This window comes from Heliangelus exortis, chromosome 1 (genome assembly GCF_036169615.1).
Source record: "Heliangelus exortis chromosome 1, bHelExo1.hap1, whole genome shotgun sequence".
Classification (NCBI taxonomy): domain Eukaryota; kingdom Metazoa; phylum Chordata; class Aves; order Apodiformes; family Trochilidae; genus Heliangelus; species Heliangelus exortis.
Window position 1 is genome coordinate 27,986,979 of NC_092422.1, and position 22,088 is coordinate 28,009,066.

General features: G+C 38.8%; 2 protein-coding genes across 8 annotated transcripts in view; one reads left to right on the plus strand and one right to left on the minus strand.

Moving 5' to 3' along the window:
* RCBTB2 (RCC1 and BTB domain containing protein 2) overlaps nucleotides 1-3,795 on the plus strand; it is a 42,663-nt gene extending 38,868 nt beyond the window's left edge. For all 6 annotated transcript variants that reach the window (XM_071739216.1, XM_071739188.1, XM_071739206.1 and 3 more), the window contains one exon: nucleotides 605-3,795. In XM_071739216.1, coding sequence (XP_071595317.1) covers nucleotides 605-745 — 141 coding nt within the window. In that variant the 3' untranslated portion in view covers nucleotides 746-3,795. The remainder of the gene's footprint in view (nucleotides 1-604) is intronic.
* Nucleotides 3,796-5,418: 1,623 nt separating this feature from the next.
* The window catches only part of RB1 (RB transcriptional corepressor 1), a 76,562-nt gene continuing 59,892 nt past the window's right edge, over nucleotides 5,419-22,088 (minus strand). Inside the window, exons 18-27 of one of the 2 annotated variants that reach the window (XM_071739274.1) lie at nucleotides 15,833-15,951; nucleotides 15,260-15,405; nucleotides 13,650-13,795; nucleotides 13,016-13,120; nucleotides 11,809-11,922; nucleotides 11,555-11,721; nucleotides 10,546-10,576; nucleotides 9,674-9,819; nucleotides 9,166-9,215; nucleotides 5,419-7,450 (exon numbers count right to left, since the gene is read on the minus strand). In XM_071739274.1, coding sequence (XP_071595375.1) covers nucleotides 7,344-7,450; nucleotides 9,166-9,215; nucleotides 9,674-9,819; nucleotides 10,546-10,576; nucleotides 11,555-11,721; nucleotides 11,809-11,922; nucleotides 13,016-13,120; nucleotides 13,650-13,795; nucleotides 15,260-15,405; nucleotides 15,833-15,951 — 1,131 coding nt within the window. In that variant the 3' untranslated portion in view covers nucleotides 5,419-7,343. Of the gene's footprint in view, nucleotides 7,451-9,165; nucleotides 9,216-9,673; nucleotides 9,820-10,533; nucleotides 10,577-11,554; nucleotides 11,722-11,808; nucleotides 11,923-13,015; nucleotides 13,121-13,649; nucleotides 13,796-15,259; nucleotides 15,406-15,832; nucleotides 15,952-22,088 lie in introns of both variants that reach the window. The other variant, XM_071739282.1, reaches the window with a different exon arrangement.

Here is a 22,088-nt window from a genome sequence, read left to right on the forward strand (position 1 = left end):
TTCAGAGGAGCTGAACATCCTCTTACAGCAAGACCAGGACAAGAGAGAATGATTTTGGCTATCCAGGAATCCCAGTTCCTAGACAGGGGGACACAGCTCCTGAGTTTGCCACAAAAGACACATCTATCTGAGCACTCACTTCGTGTTCAGCAAGCACCACTGAATGTTCCATTATATTTTGGGTTTTTAATTTATTTTTTTTTTCTTTTCAGCAGGACTGGGGTATCTGCTATTCATAGAACCAGTACTGAATTCACTGCAGGGAAGAAAAGAGTTACTGATGCTCTAGTAGGTGGATGTGGGGAAATCTGATGATTTCACTTATTAGTGACTTTTCTAATGAGCTCAGTAAATGTGATGGAGTTTTAGAGTTGACTTAAGTGGCTGCTCCTCTTTTCTCAGAGGGGGGTTTATTGAATAGTTTGTAGGAACAAACTTCATTTAATCATCATTTGTGATCGAATCAAAATGATCAGAAAAGGGCTGGGTAATGTGAACAACATGGTATATTCTCTGCTAATCAAACAACAGATTTGAAACAGAAAACCAACACTTTTGCTATCAGTCATTCATACTACAAATCACTTTTTTTTTTTTTTCCTAGGACTTGGAAGAATTTTGCTTCAGATTTTGCATAAACCATTTAACTGTTGTTACACAAACTCAAGGCTTTGCAGAAATGGACCATGACCTCCTGAAAAACTTCATCAGCAAAGCAAGCAGAGTGGGAGCATTCCGAAACTGAAGTCTGACTGAAGAGCACATCTTCTTCCCTGCTGAAAACACTTCTCCTTTGGAGAACTTACCCACAGTCAGAATGTCCAAAGGTTAGAAAAGAAAGACTCAGTGTTGATCAGCTTTGGAAATGTGTAGAAGCACACAAACATCCAGGTTTTTGTAAAGATGGATGCAGCGTAGATGTCTGGTGAGAGTTCGTTGCCAACAGTTGGAATTTAACAACAAAACACTAACACAGTAACTACTCTTTCCCACTTAAAATCAGGCAAGGCTAGCATTATTTTATCTGTCCATTTGGAGATTGTTCTTTTTTTTATAAACAACCTGCATTTGGATTTTGTGGGACAGTGACCCAGTGCTAAAACTTTCTCAGTCTACCTTTAGCACCAAATTAAGTTAATGTGCCATGGTGGGCTTCTTTGTTCCTGGTTTATCATTCAGTGAAAATAGGAACTTCTTTTTCTGAATATGTGATGAAGTAATGAATTCTCTAGGATGAGAGGCTTGCTGGTTGATGTCTCGCATGGTGTTTATCTGGAGTGTCAGTACATAAAGCCCTAAAGAGCTTCAGGTGGATATTACAATTTTGAGTTCCTGGCACTTTTATCCATTGCTGTAGATAGAATGGGAAAAAAAAGTAAAAAATCTTTCCATTACACCAGGCACATTCCCTGGCACCCCAGTGGGCCAGGAAGCATTTGCAGTATTTGTCTGGACATGAATTAATATCCTATTTTAGTACTCAGAAAATCATCTGATGTGTTGTTACCAAGAAAAAGAAACCCAAACAAAATCTCAAGGAAGTTGTACTTGAAGATTGTTTATTCTCATCTTACAATCTATCCCCAGATAGGGCACTCATCTCAAGAAAAATTGTGAAAAAGATAATTTTGAAATAGGTCTTCTGTGTGCCTTTTGTATTATTTTACAAATGGAGAAGGCAAGAAGCTGGATAACCAGGCACTATGCCAGGTCATGTCACCTTCCTTTAGATCCTTGCTGTGACACAGAATCCTTCAATGACTTTTTCTAATCCTCAGATGTGGTTTCTAAGAACCTAATTCCCTTAAATGATCACAGCCTCATTTCCTCATTTCTAAAGCAGAAATAACTGTTCTTTATTATATTGGAGGATCACGTCTCCAACCAATCCTATTGGACAAGGAGGATAAGAAGGAGCACATCCTTAGGGAAACTGAGAAGTAGTGAGTGAGTAGTGTCTGCACATCACATCACCCAGAGCATTAGGGTGGGGCATGCTCACAGCAGATTTTACTTGGGAAGAGGAACACAAGCAGATTGGAAAACATTGTATTAAAAAAATAGTTGTTTTTCAGACATTTGCCTCAGGCTCTCACTAGAAATATACTGGAAATAAACTGTGTTCTGACACTCCCCTCTGATTAGGACAACTTCCTCCAGCTGCTCCAGTCCATACTTGAGCAGCTGTGTCAGTATTTTGCCTTCAAACAGAACGGGTCAAAAACTTCCCAGTCCATAATGCAGCTTCATCAAAACCTCAACTTCCCCAGGGATGAGATTAGTTTGGATAAGCTTGTGTTGAAAAGCACTTGACCCAGGCACGTAGATTAAGGTTAATGCAGATGGTAAAACTGTCATGGCAGGGCTTAATTTTTCTGCAGACCTTGCATGCTGCAGCCACGCTCCTCATAACCAAAAGAACAGAGACAAGGCAATTCCATGTGAGCCAAAGCTGGGGAATTCCACAGGTTTTGGTCAAGCCAGGGATGGCTCAGCAGCACTGCACTGGCACACAGCCTCGCTGGGCACTGGAACCACTGGGGCACTCCTCACAGCCTTTTTGTCACACAGGTCTGCCCAAAAAACATGTTCTAAAAGTTCTTTGTAAATCTTTGTTGTTTGACTTAACCAAAAGTGTAAATGTGAAATGATTGTTTTTAACTCAGTGTCTGATTAAAAACCACTCCGGGCTCACTCAGGGGCCTGGTTCCCTGGTGACAGGACTCTTCCTCAGCTGGTTCAAGTTCATGAACACAGTAGTTCAACAACTAAACACCAGGCTTTCTTAGCAAGGCATTTTTGTCTTAATATAACCAAAAATACCAATTGTTTTCATTTTATTTGCTTCCTGCTCATAATTTCCACCTTACTGTACACACTAAAGCCTAGATGCAATTTCAGAGTAGTTGACAAAGCCTGTAATTCTGAGAAAAAAACATCTCTAGACTGAACAAGGGTGATGCTAAAGATCCAGTGTGTCAACGTTGGCTTTTATTCATGCAATATGTGTCATCTGACCTGGATGTGACAATATGACATTCATAGAGGCATTTTATTTATTTATTATTTTAAACTTTTATTGCATGCACTTTCCTTGGCACTTAAAAGTCAATGTTTAAAAAAACATACTGGCTTAGGTGGTTAAATGTGGACACATGAATATAAATATGTCCTTGAAACCCAGTCATGGGGCACATTGTAGAAGAAATCAGGGATTCATTTTGGCCTTGTGGGATGGCCTTCAAGAAACATGTTTGTGGCTTGCAGGTTAAGTAATTAAGAAAGAATTTAAGTATGTAAGTACTGGTCTGGTTTAGGACACCATGGATAAAAAAAAGTGATTTGTTAAGAAGTGAAAATAAGGTCAAGCATAAACTGTATCTGGGGTTTAAATAAAGAGGGAAATTCTACTTTACAGAAAGGGAGCCAGGTGGATAATATTCTGTATCAAATGGAACTTGAAAGAAAGGACAGGGATAGAATCATTTAAAGGTTCTTCTCCTAAGTTACAGAAACTAAGAGCAAACGTTGCATTGTCATCTTGTACCCACCTGTAGCATTTTATTACAACACCTCGTAACTATGTAACCTGCTATTTTTATATGATCTGAACAATTTCTGTGGACTTTCCTTGCTAAGCAAAGCATTTAATTACCCCATAGAGTCAGGACTCATTGGCTACTACCTAATGATGTAGAAAGTTTACAACCTGAACACAAAATGGTGTTTTGATTTCTTACTAGCTTACCTGCTTCAAATAGACCATTAATAAAAATGCCATAATATTTAAAAAAATATGAGTGGGATTTTTTTTTTTCCTTTCTCTTCAGTAAAAGTGAAAAAGTCTGACACTTGCAAACTAAGTTGACTCTGTAGTTAGTGTGGGGGAAAAAAAAAAAACAGAAATAATATCAGATAATATTTCAGAGATATTTTAAAGACTATTTGTGTTCTTCAGAAGATAACTGCCTCCAAGTTAAGTACTTGTGAGCAGAATTAAAACTGATTCTGCAAAAAGAGAGCTGGTGAATTTATATACATGTATTTCCACTTTTCAAAGAAATTAATGCCCTAGTGGCTTCATGATTAATAAAAATTGTCTTCAAAAGACCAAGAGTTGTTCCTGAAGCAAAGGTATGTTAAGGCCAACTTATGGTTACATTTTAAAATACTTCAACTTGTACTTTGCAACAGTATCACACAGCCATAATCTTCAGATATTTATCATTTGGCACAGGCAGCTTCCTGCAGCCTCTCCTGTACCTGAAAACAGGCAAATTACACCTTCTGTGACATTTAAGAAGAAACGGCATTTGGAAACAAGGGACAACAGCAAGAGATTAAAGTACAAAAGTGGAAATAAAAGAGGCTGGAAGTCAGCTCATCCATCTTGAGATGGCTCCACAGCCAAGACAGTAGATGACATCTCTCTCAGCATCAATGGAGCAAACCAGACCTCTCCGAGATGCATTTCACATGACCTTGTTTCACTTGTACAGCTCAGGCAGAAACAAATTTTTTTCCACAAATGTTCATTTCTCTGCTGTGGTTAAAAAGAGTTTGATAAGTGGTGCAGTTCTTACCATTATGCACCTAAGACACCAATCCCATTTTCTGTCCAAGTCTTCTGCTTCAAATTCTGATATTCTTTTCTCCTGAAAGAATTTCAACAGTGTAGCCTGTTGTGAACACAACAAGGTCTTGCTCAAACATAGATTTCCAAATCTATTAGAAAAGCCATTCAGTACTCATTTATTTGGGTATGTATCTGCTTAAAAATAATCTGAAAAATGTGTTTTCAGAGGGGGCAGGGACTGGCAGGTCAGCCAGTGAGTGCACTTTGTGCTCTAAGCACTGTCAAGAATGTTGATGCTCTGAGTAGCTCTGCACGTTCAGCAGAGTTGAGTCACAGGCACCTGTGGACTCTGAGGGAGCAGCAACCTCAGGGAGGCTGTGGGGCTGATGGGCCTGCCAGACACCCTGCCAGGGAGCCAGGGCACCTCATGCTGGAGTTTTGAGAGTCTGAGCATGGAGTTTTGTATGCTGAGCTCTTTTCTGCACCTCCAAAGAAAAAGAAAATTAATATAAAAAGCAAGGTGGTGAAATGACGGGGCAGTTTCTAAGTGCAGGCACCAGCTTCTCACAAGGACCTCTGCAAGGGAGGTGACAGTGACCCAGACCATGACATGAAGCAATACCAACAGTGACCCTGGAACAATAGGTCTGGTGAGAACAACATTTCCAGAACATCCTATGGACATTTCTGAAGGTATCTACAAGCTGAACAGAACAAATGATTTGGACCTCTGCATGAGTGGGGATCACTGGAGGTGGGGTGACCTCTGCTTGTACCACTGGCTGAAAACACCAATACCGTATGAAGTCAACTTTCCAGCTAATAGAAGACCCAACTATAAATCTTTTAAAAGCTATTTTATTTATCTGGAAAGGAGAGAAACTGATTAGTTGTATAAAATGCTGTCGTACATTTGATGTAAAGCCTTCAGTTTGTTTGAACAAAAAAAAAAAGACACTGTCACAGAAAAGCCATAATAAAACTGGTCATAATAAAACTGGTCCATAAGGTCACCCCTTTAGCCAAAGGATCAGGGAAAAACTTCCATGGCTGTAACAGAACTTACGGTCAGTATCCCCCAATGGTAACACACATTCTACCTGTAAAACTCTGCAAAAAGTGAGAAAATAAACATAAGGTACTCTGGACACTTCCGTACATTCTTCAAGAAGAAAGCTGAAGCCCTATTGAGACTAAAAAAATAATTTTATTTTAAAATTGACACATCAGTGCGCTGCTCGTAGAATTTTTAGTAGCTCTAGGATTAACTTCTGTTCAACACAAGAACTATCTTTAAAATGTACTAGTGTAAGTAATTCAAGGTTCAGATAAACAATTTCTAAATAAGCTACCCAGAGAAAATGTTTTTAAATGTCTGTGTACTGAACAGCATGCTTTTCTACTACCACTTATAACTTAAGTAGCTGTGAAAGCTAGATTTCCTCAAAATAGGTAATTTTAAAGCAGGACTTCATTTGTTTACCTATATTTTTATTCTCTGGAAGTAAAATATGTGCTTTCCTTAACTGATGATTTTGCAAATCCTTTATCATGAGAAGAAATATTCCAGTACCTGAATCAGTAACTTAGAAACAGGAAAGCTGAAAAAAGTTGTGAGGTTTGGAGTTGTTTTGGGGTTTTTTTTGCTAGTTGTGACAGTTCACAAGTTGCTTATTAAATGCTGCCTTTTTGGTAAAACAAGGCAGACTGATTTTTCCAACCTGGGCTCAAAAAATTCTGCTTTTGTGCAGAGGCTGTAGTAAGGCCAATGGGTGATGCCCTGTGCTTTTAGAGACCAGGATACTCCTGCCTGGAACCCAAATGGAGACTCAGCTTTCAGCTAGGAAAGAGGTTTGGTGTCTGTTTTTCAAGCTGTTTGGCTTGGCTACAATTAGGTAAAAATCTGAAGAAATCAAGAAAATTCTACATCATTAGAATTTTGAAATCTTACGTGTACCAGGTGAGATTTACATTTGGGGTTCTTCTCTCTCTCTTTTTTTTTTTTTTTTTTTTTTTTTTTTTAAATAACTGAGATTTTTCCAACATTCTTAAGTGCATATCAAGTACTCTGCATATGGGATGAAGCTCCAGCTTCTGGGGAGAGTCTCTGTGGGGTTGTGGGACGAATCCCTGTGTGATTCATATTCCATGGAATTCAAACTGATGGACAGTGTAACTGCCCTCTGAAATGGCACCAGGATGGGAGCTGGGGAAGGAAAACTAAGGAAAACTACACAATGCTAAGACTTGTTTTCAGTAGTACAGCTACATCATGAGTTCACTCTAACTCAGGTTGTACTGCTGATGTGAGGCCCTGCAAGGTCTGTGACTGCTGTGCAGCTTAATTTAATGGGGATTTGATGTGCTTCTTATATACAGAGAAAGCAATCTTTGCAGTATCTGGCCCCTAATTTTCAGAATTTGTAAGAAATTAAAATCTAAGAAGGAAACCAAGGAAATAAAATTAGTGCATTTCAAATCATCCTAGCTAATGTTTTGTCTTTAGACAGAGAAATTCAATCCAAGTAGACTGAACTGGCTTAAATCAGTAATGCTGCAATATGAAACTAAGACACCTTCCAAGTCTGTTTTTTAAAATCCTCAAAAAATATATATAAATTAAATTCAGTGGCTTACATTATAAGGCAAAAGTATAATGAAAAAAATGTAAAAATTTTAAAAGTCCAAATGCTTTCAACTAGCAGTCTGGAATAAAAAGCAACTAAAAAAGCAACTCAGTTAATGAAGGCTGTAAAACACAAACAAGCTAAGAGGGCTTGCGGTGCAGCCCCTGGTCCTGAGAGGAATCTCCCTTTTCTTCACTGGCATTTCCATCATTCAGTTTCTGCTTTTGCATTCTTGTTCGAGTAGATGCTAAAAAAAATACCCAAAAGAAAAGAATGAAATTGAATACCTCTTCAGAAACACTTTGGACACAATTATTTATTGTAAAAATGTGTACTGACAGAAGGAACAGAAGTAATCTGTTTTAAATAAAATAAATCCCTCATTTTAAAAGAAATGCATAATTCTGAGATGCTTCAGCAATTCTTGCTCAATCTCACACAACTTAAGAAATTCATTCTACCCAATTCAGCTCAAGTTCTCATGGCTTCTGTACCCTCACTTTGTTTTCATCCTCAAGGCAGACACAGAGGGACTGCATTGTGTAGGGATCTTGTCTTGCTGCCAGGAAGATGCTGTGGGCTGAGCAGTCCCCACACCCACAGCCAGCCTGCCCAGGAAATGACTTTTATCCAGCAGTGACACACCAACAACTGGATGTGCAATAGAACATCCCTTCTTAGCCTCTGCCAACACTGAAACATTTGCCCTACCCTAAAACAAATCAGAGTTGCCAGGATCTGTCCTCATACCCATCTTAGAATCATGGAATCATAGAACTGGCTGGGTTGGAAGGGACCTCAGAGATCATCAGGTCCAACCCTTGATCCACTCCCGCTGCAGTTCCCAGCCCATGGCACTGAGTGCCACATCCAGTCTCTTTTTAAATATCTCCAGGGATAGAGAATCCACCACTTCCCTGGGCAGCCCATTCCAATGTCTGATCACCCTCTCAGTAAAGAAATTCTTTCTAATGTCCATCCTAAACCTCCCCTGGCACAACTTGAGACCGTGCCCTCTTGTCTTGCTGAGAGTTGCCTGGGAAAAGAGACCAACCCCCCCCCTGGCTACCCCCTCCTTTCAGGGAGTTGTAGGGAGTGATGAGGTCTCCCCTGAGCCTCCTCTTCTCCAGGCTGAACAGCCCCAGCTCCCTCAGCCTCTCCTCATAGGATCTGTCCTCAAGTCCCTTCACCAGCCTGGTTGCCCTGCATCTTGATCAACACTTGCTAGGTAAGAATTTTTAACAGGCAAATCTGCTCAGCTGCAGAGCTCAGATTCCACTTGAGAGTGAGAATGCCTGGTCACACCGAGTGCTCCTTCTTGGGAGTGGAAAATACAAATTCAGATGTAGGGACTAGGATGCTTTGCATGAGCTAGACTTCCATTTTATTTGACAAACAGAAAATGATCCCATAAAATCTGAAAGAAATGCTGATCAGTAGAAAGAAAAGAAAAGCAGTCACTGGTATTTTAGTATAAAAGACAGCAGAGTGATATACACAATTGCAGATGGTTTTTGCAGTGTATATAATTTTCCTTTATTATACTGTAATCACCTAAAATGGCGTTCTGGTCAACTAAATGCTGCTGCAATTACTACTGATTTCTACCTGCAAGCTCTGAGGCTCAGGGTCTGTCACTGGAACAAAAGGGAAAGCCTTGGGAAGCATTTAATTCCATTTAAAGAATTCTAGTGTGTCGGAAAAATGCGTCGTGCTCATTTTCTTATTCACATGTAATACAGCATCTTCTAAGCTGCTGTGCTATTCAATACCCTCAAAAAGGCTTTTGAGGATTTCCACGTTGTAATCTGCATTTTCAAGATTAAATGAAGCAAGTACAAGACACCAAGCAGGTTACTGAAATGACATGAGTGTTAAGCAATGCTTTTATTTGAGTAGGCACAAACTTATTAGCCAAGACACTCAATGCAGTGCAGTTAAGGAAAAAAGAATAATACTCACTCATTTCTGCAAGCTTTTGTTGGAACTTGGACTCCTGGGGTAGGTGTTTGCTGTAGATAGAAAGCATTTGATTGAGTAGAAATGATAAAAAAAACAAACCTACAAAATCTAGGTTTTATCCTTGTAAACCTAACTATAAATCAAGGCTAGCTCATTTCAGTGCTATTTCCTTCTCTTAAAAAGATGCAAACCCTTTTTTCCTCCACACTGAAGAACTGGTTGATTTCTCATCCATCCAAAAAAATCTGGGTTTATTTTTTTAACAGACTGACAAAAGATGACAGCATGGGTTAACACTCAGCAGCACCACTGGGATGCTGCATGTACAGGCACCAAATAAACCCTTGCTTCTGACAAGGAAGTGTCTAATTAATGAGTATTACGCTACCATCTCTCATTTAATATATTTACTAGAATTCACACAATGAGAGAAGTTAGGATCTCAGGAAGAAGTCAGGGAGAACAAGATATACTTAAGTTTATCCAAAAGCAGAAAAGAATCTCTCACCTTCCATCTGCTTCATCTTGCCCTTCTATATCAAAGCGCAGCCTCTTCAGGGGCTTAGGAGCAGCACTTACTTCTGCGCTGCGCTTGAGCTGGCAGTCACTGTTGCACACCATCTGATTTATTTTTTGAAACTTCTGCTCAGAAGTCTGAAATCACAAGAAAATAGGAAAGAATTGTCAATAAATCCCAAAGCTACTGAAACCTTCCAGATCAGAACCTTCCTTTCAGCCTGGAGAAGGCTCAGAGGAGACCTCATCACTCTCTACAACTCCCTGAAAGGAGGGGGTAGCCGGGGGGGGGTTGGTCTCTTTTCCCAGGCAACTCTCAGCAAGACAAGAGGGCACGGTCTCAAGTTGTGCCAGGGGAGGTTTAGGTTGGACATTAGAAAGAATTTCTTTACTGAGAGGGTGATCAGACATTGGAATGGGCTGCCCAGGGAAGTGGTGGATTCTCCATCCCTGGAGATATTTAAAAAGAGACTGGATGTGGCACTCAGTGCCATGGGCTGGGAACTGCAGCGGTAGTGGATCAAGGGTTGGACTTGATGATCTCTGAGGTCCCTTCCAACCCAGCCAATTCTATGATTCTATGATTACCCATTAAAAAAAAATCATGTGGTCTAAAACTCTGCGGTTTAAGAACTCTATCAGTATTCAAAGTAACTGAAACAAAATGCAAAACATTTTAAAAGTGAAATGTGGATATCTGAAAGGGGCTAACAGGACACCTTTGTAATCTTTGTGCTCACAAATGCCATGAAGCACTGCAACAAACTAGAGACACTGACTGGCCAGTTTCACAGGTGTCAGCAAACTATTCCATTCCTAAGTTACATGCACTCAAGACCAGACATTAAAAACATTAAAACTCACCCCAAATGATTCACCAATTGACACCAAAATTCTGCCAAATGAAGAAGAGAAGTGTTTAAGATTAAGGTATATTTAACACTAAGATTAAGCTCTATTTAGCACTAATTAAAACCACTAATTTGCATATCTTAGCAGAAGTCTCTTCCTCTCTCTCTCTCTCTCTCTCTCTGCTTTAAAAGTGCAAACCCAGACTGGGTTTTGCTGTGTTGAGACCACCCATTTCTCCATTCAGGCCACTGGATGCTGAATTGCCACATCAACTGTACTATACAGCTAAAAATTAAACTGGCTTAAAACAATCAGAGGCCCCACAGTCTGCCCCTTATCAGCAGGAAGACTCTTCAGTGTTGGGTACCAGATAATCAGCCTTTCATTATAGCCTTTGGGTGTTTGTTAATCAAAACCATGCAGAACTTCAACATAAAATATAAAATATTTTAACTTCTGCACACAGTGGGCCAGGTACAATGTGACTCCTTGATCCTAGTTTGAAAAGCTCACTGGGGAACTGTGTATTTGCTGTGATCCTCATCTGCTAAAAACTAGTGACCAATAGTTTGAAATATTCTGCTCAGTCAACTTAATACTCTGAACCATCTTGTTCTGAAGAGAGTATTTTTTCTTTAAAAAAGCATACAAAGCTCATCTATGTTCTTCAGGAGTGTGATCAGGAAACAAAGCCAACAACATTTAAGCATCTATGTCAGAAAGCCCTTCTTGGATGACTACTCTGAAAAACAAACAAAACCCCTGAACAAACAAGCAAAAAACCACTCAAAAAAAAAACCAAACCACAAAACAAATTCCTTGAGAATATTGACTAAACTGAAATAGAAAAGTGCTGGAAGACAACTAAAGATCCCAGATACAGGGCACAAACTTTTACCCAGAAAAGAAACAATAACCACAGACAATTGACAATCCAGACTGTGCTGTTTTCTAATTTGCTTCCACTAAAATCCCTCAAATACCTTTAATTTAGTCAAAAAAATGCTTGTTGACAACCTACCTAGACCTTGGAGTCATCTTTGTTGGAGACTGAAACCCATCTGAGAATTTGTATGGGCTCTTCAAGGGTGAGATGTAGATGTTGTTGCCAGCAGGGACACGCCGAGGAGAGTTGGAAAACTGGTAAGGGCTGCGAGGAACGGGTGGGATAGGTGACAGGGTGGGGGGCTAGAAAAACAATAAAGCAATCATAAGGGTTTTTTGTCTATATATTCCTAGTCTATTAAATAAAAGTGAATAGAAGTAAAAGCTTACCCTGTTGGAGGCATACTGCAAAATGTTTGTTTTCAGCTTCTGCATAAACACTAAGTTGTAGAACACTATAATGGAGTCATACTGTTCTTCCCTGATAAGAACACGCTTGAAAGTCTGCATAGGGTGAGAAAAATCAGACACAGTAAACAGATAAAGTAATAAAAGAGTTACAATTTTACATATGACAAACTTCTAAAGCCATGCAAAAATTTGTCTTAGGTAAGAGCTAAGTTCTCATGGGTACTGTATACAACCTATTGTAACTACCATTTAGAACTGTACTAAACTGTTTTATTGGGGTTTTTTCCCCAAAAACATTTATGAACATCAGTAGTGGCACCTACTGCATTAATTGGCACAGCTCCCTTATGCAAACCAAATTCATCAGAACTGTAACAACATTTTTCAAATCCAAACTCTATTTACTTTTCCACACCTAATTGCCAAAAAAAGGTTTTGCTACTGTGCAGGCCTTGTAAGGCTGAAAACGTCGTTTCTGACCTGATGTGGATAAATTTTGTTTAGGCTTGGAGACAAAAGCCTGGAATTTTGTCAAGACACAAACACACTGCAAGAAATTCTGCTAATAGAAGGATGTCTATAGGTCATTAAACTGATTGCTTGTTTGGTTTCCTATTATAATTATAATTTTGTGCAAAAAATTACGTACAATAAAAGGCCCTTACAAAGGAAGGAGCTTCTGAATCTTAGAATTAAGCCTCCAACTTTAATACATAGAGACCTGTTTGATATACAACCATACATCTCTATTTGATACCTAACCATATTTCTATCAAAGTTTCTAAAGGAAGTTATTGGCTTGACTTCCACTACTTGGATGTTAGGAAACTTCTGAAAGAACTTGGGTTGCTTTTGCAAATCCTATTAGCAGTACAACTGAATCCTTCATAAGGTCTCCAAATACAACAAATCACCCATAATTTAGTATTTTTAAGCAAAAAGTGGAATGAAGCTTGCTTTCTCAAGAGAGTTACCAAACTGTTTGTGTGAGATGTTTAAGGAGATATTTAAGTATTAGATCCAGTTTTCTCTTCCACAGAATGGAGATGCAGTGAAGCAGGTTTTTTTTTTTGGTACATTCAAGTGTAGTTTGTTTGGTTTTTTGTTTCACACAGACAGTTTATGTTTACCCATAAACACTTAGACTGTAACATTTTTATGAAGGTAGAACAAAGAATTTCCATACCTCTTGATTTGTGTTTGGAAGCTCCTTGTATTCCGAAACGATTGTTTTAAACCTAAGATCTACATTCTTTACTTTGCATATGCCATACATGCAACACATCATGATCTATTAAAGAAACAAGAAAAGACAACTGGAGATGCAGAAAATTAATTCAGCTTCTTCATTTCAACTTAAGAAACCAATTGGTGAGCTTCCTATTACTCATTGTGCCCTGTAAACTAATATGCAACTCAACTTCATAAGAACTTCCAGAGTATAAGTCAGCTTCAGTTCCCTCTAGTTCTGTATGACAACTAATTAGAGCTGGTAATAATTTCACATGCTACTCTTTTAAGGTGGAATAATAAAACATTTATCAGCCACGCGGGTTCTTGCCAAAGAAACTAAAAATTTTCCTATGCAATTACAAGAAAAGTTGGTGTGTCTTCATTATTTTGAAAACAGGACTAAATGGTATTTAAAGATCCTACTGGAAGCAACTGCCAGTACTTAAAAAAACCTGACATGACAGACTTCAGTCTAAATTAATTTCTGAGTTATCAATAGAGAAATACACATAACAATTTCTGAAGGCTAAAGAATGTATAAGGAACACATCCAGTGGAGTCTTTCTATACTTTCTTGTTAAGCTTACCTGGTCCAAGTGCCTGTCTCTCATAAGTTCATACTCATTTTGCAGTGTGTGCTGGAAGAGTGTCCAGATCAAGGGTTCCAGGTCAGGATGATCAGAAAGAAGCTGAAAGAACAGGGTATGTAGTCGACGATAGGCCAGTAGATACACTTGAGAAAAAGAGAAGAAAAATAAACTGAAATGATAATGATAGGGCATACAAAGTAAAAAGAGGGGATGATGGAGGATGGACAGCAACTAAATGTTCAACCTCCCACTACAAGAACTACAAACCACCAAATGAAGTTAGTAGAAGCCACAAACAAGCATCTAGAAACACAAACCTACTGAAAGTTAATAAGCAGATGAATTAAAAAGGGCTCAGAAAACCCTGGAGCTGGAGAAAGTCAAGGCTTGGGAAAACATTTTGAGGAAGCACCACATATGCTTGTCAAGTTCTTAAGCCTCCCATAGAATCTATTTATGGTCACTGCTGAAAAAAAGGGTGCTATGTTAGAAGAATCCTCTATCTGAGCCTGTGTGACCATTCTTACAGAATAATACAATCATTTTGGTTGGAAAAGACCCTTAAGATCTTGTCTAACCATTAACCCAGCACTGCCAAGTCCACCCCTTAACCATGTCCCTAAGCACCACATCTATGCACCCTGTAAATGCCATCAGGGATGGTGACTACACCAATCTCCTTGGTAGCCTGCTCTAGTGCCTGCAACCCTTTTGATGAAGAAATCTTTCCTAATATCAAAGAACATGTTGGATTGGGAGGGACCTTAAAGATCTTCTAGTTCCAACCCTCATGTTACTAGTTCCAACCCTACATGTCACCTCCCGACAGACCAGGTTGCTCAAAGCCCCATCCAAACTGGCCTTGAACATTTCCAGGTAAGAAGCACCCACAGCTTTCCTGGGCAACCTCTTCCAGTACCTCAACACCCTCACACTAAAGGATTTCTACCTAATATCTAATCTAAATCTACCCTCTTTCAGCTTGAAACTATCAGGCCTCATCCTTTCACTATACACCCTTGTAAAAAGTCCCTTCCCAGCTTTCCTGTGGGTCCCTTCAGATATCAGAAGGCTGCTAGAAGCTCCCCTGACACAAACTTGAGGCCATTTCCTCTTGTCCTATCACTTGTTACCACGGAGAAGAGACCAACCCCCCCCTCACTACACCCTCCTTTCAGGCAGCTGTAGAGAAAGATAAGGGCTCCCCTCAGCCTCCTCTTCTCCAGGCTGAACAACCTCAGCTGCTCCTCATAAGATCTGTGCTCCTGACCCTTCAATTAGTTCCTTGTCCTTCTCTGGACTCACTCCAGCACTTTCTGGGGGTCTGGGGAGCAAAACTGAACACAATATTCAAGGTGTGGCCTCACCAATGCTAAGTACAGGGGGAATTTTACAATCAAGTTTTCAGTTTGAACCTGTGGTGTGTGGAGTTCCTGCGTTAACCTGCTGGCACATGTTACTGTTTCTTCTAGAGGCAGCTGAGACTTTGCACACTGTTTACTACAGATTCTCTTATTACCTTTTAAAAAATGTTGAGTTTCAAAACCAAAATATGATAAATAACAAGAGATAGCTTTGCAATTTCAGCACATACAGAAGTAACAAACCTTTTTTGTAGAACACAGAGAAGGCAACAGATTTCTGTGGTTTCTGTGTTGGGGGAGTCACAGCTGGCTGAGCATCTGGTGTGGGAGTAGCACTTAGAGGAGGTCCAGATGCTTTCTTCTTAGGAGATCTCACAGGAGAAAGATAGCTGGACATTGAACATACATTAAGCACTTAACATCACATGATAAAGGAACAATTTTATATGAATAACACTTTCAGGAAGCCTTCCCTCTTCCCCCATTATAAGAATTTAATTGCTACTGTAACCTATTATTACTATAACAGGAATTAAAAATCCAAGTTATTGATTAAATACTTGACAAAGGGACTTATTTATTCCTAGGCAAGTAAGATAACAGTTTGCAATAACAAGTTTGAGAGGGTCTGCAAAAAAATATTTCAGCATTTGATTTAGTTAAATTCATGTGTATAAGAAGCAACAGCAAATTCAACAGTTTGACATGACCTAAGCACCATGCCTAGCAAGTAGGAAAACAGAATACAAGTAGGTTTAAATATTAAGGGCAATATTAATATCACATTTCACTAGACCTCAAACACACATCACTTACAGGTCTGCTGCAGTGTGATTATGTTGGAGAGGCAGATTGAGAGTGGAAGTGGGCTCAGGCTGATCAGTTTGGCCTTCTCGTTCTCTTGACAGCTTGATAAGATCAAACAAAGGTGACCCCTAGAAAAATGACAGGCACATTTTGCTGAGAATAGACAACCACACCAGGTGGATTTTGTTCCTTCTCCTCTAAATACAACCCTCAAAATATGGTCCTAAACAAAAGATAAATGCTTTCAAAAATTCAGAAGATTCACATTTTACCAGATAAATTTTTACTATTTAACCAAAAATTTTAAACTACTGAATACACTAGACACTTTTTATGTTTCAACAGCAGTCCATTGAATATATATATATACATATATATACATCCTACTAAATAGCCATTCCTGAAAAGAAGAGCAAATAGAACAGAAGTACATAAAAGGTCACATTTTAAAACAAAACAAAGAACCTATTGGTGACTGAAAGTTACTGCTGCACCTCGTATCAATCCACTTCTGCTGCAACATCTACCCAATATTTTACATATGATAATACACAAACCACAGTCACAACTCATCTAACTGCACGGGGGACTACTTTGGTCTCCACAGTGTCATATTTCAAGGACACTTCTGGTAAGAGCTGCAGTCACTCTGGATGAATTAAGTCTCTGCCCTCATGGCCCAAAAGAAACAAAACTATTTTCGGTCAATTACCACTATTTCAGGGGAGGCAGCTGAAATAAGACTGAAACTACTACAAGCTTGAGGTAGGAGGCAATGCAGAGAGGATCTAAGTTGATCAGAGAAGGTTCTGGCTGAAGCAGATTATAGTAATAAACAGCAGTATTGAAGAAACAAAATTTTAGGCATTTGCTACTTGTCTGTTATGTACAGAGTATTGTTATGCTGAGAAAATAAGACTGCATGGAAAAATATATTGCCACCATATTTATCCCTAATTTTGAAAACACAGGGTTGATGGTTTCTGGCTTTTTGCTTTCTTTAAACAGGAGACTCATCCTTGAGCATAATGTTGTCTTCCAGAAGTACAGCAGCAGAACTCCAGAAGCAACAGAATAACATTTGATTAGCAAATATCTGCTTTCTCAGGGGAAAAGGAGCATCCAGAAGACTGGGAACAAACTGAGCAAAACCACACATTCAGCACTTTCCTCCATATGATCTCCCAAAAGACAGCAGTAAAATCAATCAGTTCACAACTTCATTTATAATGCATCATTCAATTGTCCAAGGTTTGACTCTATAAATGCATGCTACTAATATTCATGTATAACAACAAAGAGCACAGCATGCATGTAAAGCAAGCTGCATCACCTGGCTAAGGCAATATGCAAGGGCCTAGTAAAAATACAATAGATTTACCAGAATTAAAACTTGCATTAAGAATTCTCTCATTTAGCTTTATTTCTAAAAAAAAGAACACTTTTCTTCTGAAGTACATTAACTAAAACTTCAGAGCAACAAGATGACAGTGAATTGAGAATTACAATTTTCCACATTGTGTAAATTTTTCATTATTATTTTGGCAATACTGGAGCTGTTCCATCTGCAAGTGAAAAACATAAGCTACTGAGTCATAACCACATCGTTTTTTCTCCAACATTTCTCAACCAGATCAGTTCTTGGGCTGCTTTGCATCATCTTTTCCTGTGCTCAGAAGTGCAAGTACTTCTCACTTGCTTCTTTCACTGCTGCCCTTGCTAGAAATGCAGAGCCAAGATCTTCTCCATTTCTCATTCATTTGGCCACTTTACCTCTTTTATTACTCCCATCAGTGTTTCACTATGTCCTGAAGAAGACAAGTTACTTTTCCAGAGCAATCACTAATTCATTACTGAAACAACTCGATTCCTTGACTAAGAGTGAATCCCACTTCATTTGACATTTTTGCTGTTAATGACTACAAAAGTACTGTTTTTAGTTTTTAATCTTTTTTGGCTCTCACAAATGCTAACTGACAATGTGGTTAAAAATGTGTCAAGATAAGTAGGTGCTGTCACCCAGCTGCCCCCAGCAGTAACAGTGGGATATGAGAAAGTACCAACTTCAATGTGTGCCCTTGAGCAAACCACGGGCAAGTCACCTACCCTGACTACAGAAATGTTGTTGGCCCTGTGGTTGCAAGAGGCAGGAAAAAGTTACTTTGTTCTGAAAACTGCTAAAATTTAAGGCAGGTGTGCTGCTGATCACAATTTCCACCTTAAAGCTGGAAGGACTTTAGACTAAGACCCTGTGCTCTTTCCCCAGGAACTTCTTAGCACTCCCACTGTCAGCTTTCCAAACACACAGCCACATAGCTGCACAAGTAGGTGATACACTGATGAGACAAAAAAAAAAAAAACAACTTGGGTATATGGCACAACCTAAAAAGATGCAGAGATGGGTTTTCTCAAATGCATCTATTCCCCCACATTGCAAAACTGGTCACTTAATTACAACTTTACCTCCTTTCTTTGTATGTAAGCATCAAAAAGACTGAGTTAGTAAATCTGAAGCACAATCTGCAGCTTGCGTAGGTTTCAAGTTTATCAGGGCAAACTCTGGTGAGCTTCAGTCCCACCATTTGGTAGTCAACAATCTACCTCTCCTGCTTAAATAAGCAAAATATGATGTAATTAACCAGATAATTACCAGTGCTCTAAGTAAGAGTCACAAAAGAGCTTGAAACCCTGGGTCCAGCTTTTTTGAACCAGAATGTTTATCAGCAACTTGTTTCCAGAGTGACATTATTCACACTATCTTTTACTAATTTTATATTGGCTTTTAAAGCTTTTAAGCAACACTTCAGGCCAGCAGGTCACCTCCAATGCATTCCTTTCACATGAAAGGAACTTTGCCATTTTTACTTCAATTTAATGCTTAGTAACTGATTACCATTCCTAGATGCAGACACAAATTTTACTCATTAAGCAAAACACTTTTTTTTTTTTCATCTGAGACACCCCTGTGATGGCTAGAAAGGCCCCATTTTATTAGTGCAAAAAGGAAGAAAGCAATTAAGGCCTAAAATTTCTCCAGGTCAAACAGCCACTGGCATCAGAATGAAGAGTAAAAATTCATCTTGGTCTTCTCTCACACTACTCAGGGCTAACTATAACTCTGCAACACCCAACTCAGTGAATTAAATGGGGCTTCAGGCAGTGAGCCTCTGCAGGATACTTCCCTGCAGGAACACCTGCATCACAAGGATCTGCAGTGATGTTTCCCAGGCTGAAAGCTCCTTTTATGGACAAAACAGGCAGAAATTCTTGCTGGCTAATCTTTATTTATCTATGGTGAAACAGGACACAGAGGTGCTTCCCAGCTTCCTGATATTTACATCAGCTCTGTCCCAACAATATGTTTAACTGGACTTTGGTTTCCATGAAAAGATTTAATGAAAGACATAAAATCCTTACATGAGGAACATCTGTCCTTGGGTTTGGGTGTAAAGAGCAAGTCCCTGAGTAGCTTTTCTCTCAGCAGCACTAATTAGAAGTTTGCAGCATATCAAAACTGCTTTTGTCTTTGTTTTCTGTTGCTTAATGTTTTTATTCTTTATAATTTCCTAATTGATTTTCAAGTTTTAGTTATTTGTCCACAAGAAATGTTAATGAAGTGTTTGTCACTAAAGTATAATATATATTTCAATGCCAAGCTTCCCTGGGGCTACTGTTTGGTCTTTTTGTTTTGTTGGTTGTTTTTTTTTTTAATAACACCACTTCAAATTATTGAATCAGTCAATAGAATACAAAATATTTAATAAATATTCTTCTTCACAGTATGCTAACAGGTGGCATTGACCTTTCAAGGCAAAACAAAGTGGGTTTAGAACTGACAGCTTTGGAATGGAAATGCAAGGAGTGCGAGGAGCTATTTGCATCCCTCTTTCCCATGCCAGAATTGCACACACCCAGGAAGCTGACTTTTGCTTGCAATTGTATTTTCAGATATTTCACATGACAATTAGTATTCAGAATTCTGAATAATTTAGGCCTGCCAAAAAAATTACACTTCACATTCTAAGCCTAAATAGTTTTTGCTATAAAAAACAGTAAGACTAAGGATCATGTTTAAATAAAAACAATTTAGTAATTTGATTTAATAGAAATAATTTAATTTGTGTTATATATTTGTGTTATATATTACTTTCCTATTAGGGCTTGTTCTTACAAAAATTTATAAAGAAATCCATTAGCAATAGCAATGTTAATGGTTAAATTAATGTAAGAACACTTGACAGATCAGCTTTCAACTTCTTAGAGCAAATGTATGTTTAATACAAGTCCTATTCTTATTGTACTGATCTCCAGCATTTAAGATCAAGTAATAGTTTCAACAAGGTTTGTGAGGATGTAGTATGCCAAGGGAAAAAAAAAGCAGAAAAGAAACAGTGACTGTTTATTAGTTCTGGTCATTTGAAAGCAATATTTTGACAGGCTTTTCCTCCTCACATAAGAGGCTTAGAATGTCATAAACTATGGAGGAAATGAAAACCACATACTGATACATATTAAAACCGTGGAAACTTGGTTTTTGAAGTCCTTGATGCAAAGCACACAACCAGCTGACCTGAAAGCTGGTGCTCTAACCTCAAGCCAGTTCAGAATTTTCACGTCCAGTTCTCTCATGTTCCAGTTTTCTTTTAAAATTAAAAAATATATCTATAAAATGTGGAACCGATTTAGGCAGTCTCTAGCTCCTCAATAACATGAGATCAGATACCTCTCATGGGTAAAACCAACTTTTCTTATCAAAAGCTACTTAAGGTCACATGAATAAGGAGTCAAATCTCTCAAGTCAGAGAAGGAGAGTGAGGCCACCAGAGCCTGGGTATACATCTTAAGCCTCTGTTGCTTTTAAATGATGCTGCAAATCTATTCTCTTTACAGTTTTACAGTAATTTAGTCTTCCTCCAAAGGTTCTGAAGAGACCTGGCAAATCTAAGAATTCAAACACAGTTCCAAACTTGTCCATCAACATCCTCCCTCCTTCCTCCCCATCATCCCCAACCTCTCTTGTGTCAACAAAGCTGGAGATCTGATCCAGGGAATTATGGTTTTGTTGTTCCTTGTTTTGCTTTTTATTTACTTGGAGTTCTTAAAACACATTTGGCAGGGGAGGCCTTAGTTTTACATTCAGAGTAGCTCACCTATTTAATTCACCTTACAGCAATGCAAGTGGTTGCATTTGGTCAGATGAAAGGGCAGAAATGAGCAGCTGGAGGATGACACCCACCTTTCAGTGGCACTACCATGCCTCACAAATTCCCAGATTTCTCCTCTAAAGCAGTCAACACATCTGTGAACAGGGTGATCCTGCAGAAGATCTCCAAACCAGATCAACAGCTCTGACAGGCTCCTTCAGGTAAGGTTCTCTTTAAAGAAAGCATTGCCAGAGGGCAGATGGGAATGGAGCTACAACAGATACTAAAAGACTGAATAAAGTCAATTTTCCCAGCAGAGAGAGGTTATCAGTGAAGCCTCATGCTCCATGTTGCAACTGCTGCTGTTTAACATTAACAAATGTCAAGGAAATGTAGCAGGGGTAAGGAAGAGATGGCTGCCAGAAGCACAAAACTATTCCATTTTAGGAAAAATAAGCTCACTCTTTAAATCACTCCCGTGACTTTCGATGATAAAATAGCTGTAATAATAGGTGATGATACAAGCAAAAATAATGAAAGAGGAAAATGTCTGCATTTTTCAAAAAGGCTCTAACATTACCATTATTTAAAAGAGGAGAGAGGAAAAAAAAAGGAAAAAAAAAAAAAGGTATTCAAACTTAGCATGAGTAATTCTGAAAACACCACTCAATGCTCAAAAGTGAAAGCTGAAAGAATTATTAGCAAAATAATAAAATATTTGCATTATGCCAGTATAATAGCCCCTGGATTATCAGAGTCACCAAACTAAATTTTCAGGCCGTAGGACTGAAAGCCAAAACCACCAAATTTTTCATACAGCCCACATGTTCTGCTGTGGAAGCAACAACTACAGAACACTGTGAATATGGAAAATACGCACTAATTCAAAAAGCAACTGCACTGGTAGGTCCATAAAGCACTACAGAATACAATAATCCTTTCCTGCTGAATGCTATGTAAGAAAATAGCATTGTAGGCTCAACCTGCATCTGATTTTTCCCCAAAGCCATTGCTACGAGCTTCTTCCAGATGGATCTGGGGTCTGCACTGGCAGTGGTGCTGCAGAAACAACCCATAACTAAAGAACTTGGCATGTTTATTGCCTGCCTCCCCAGGGTAAA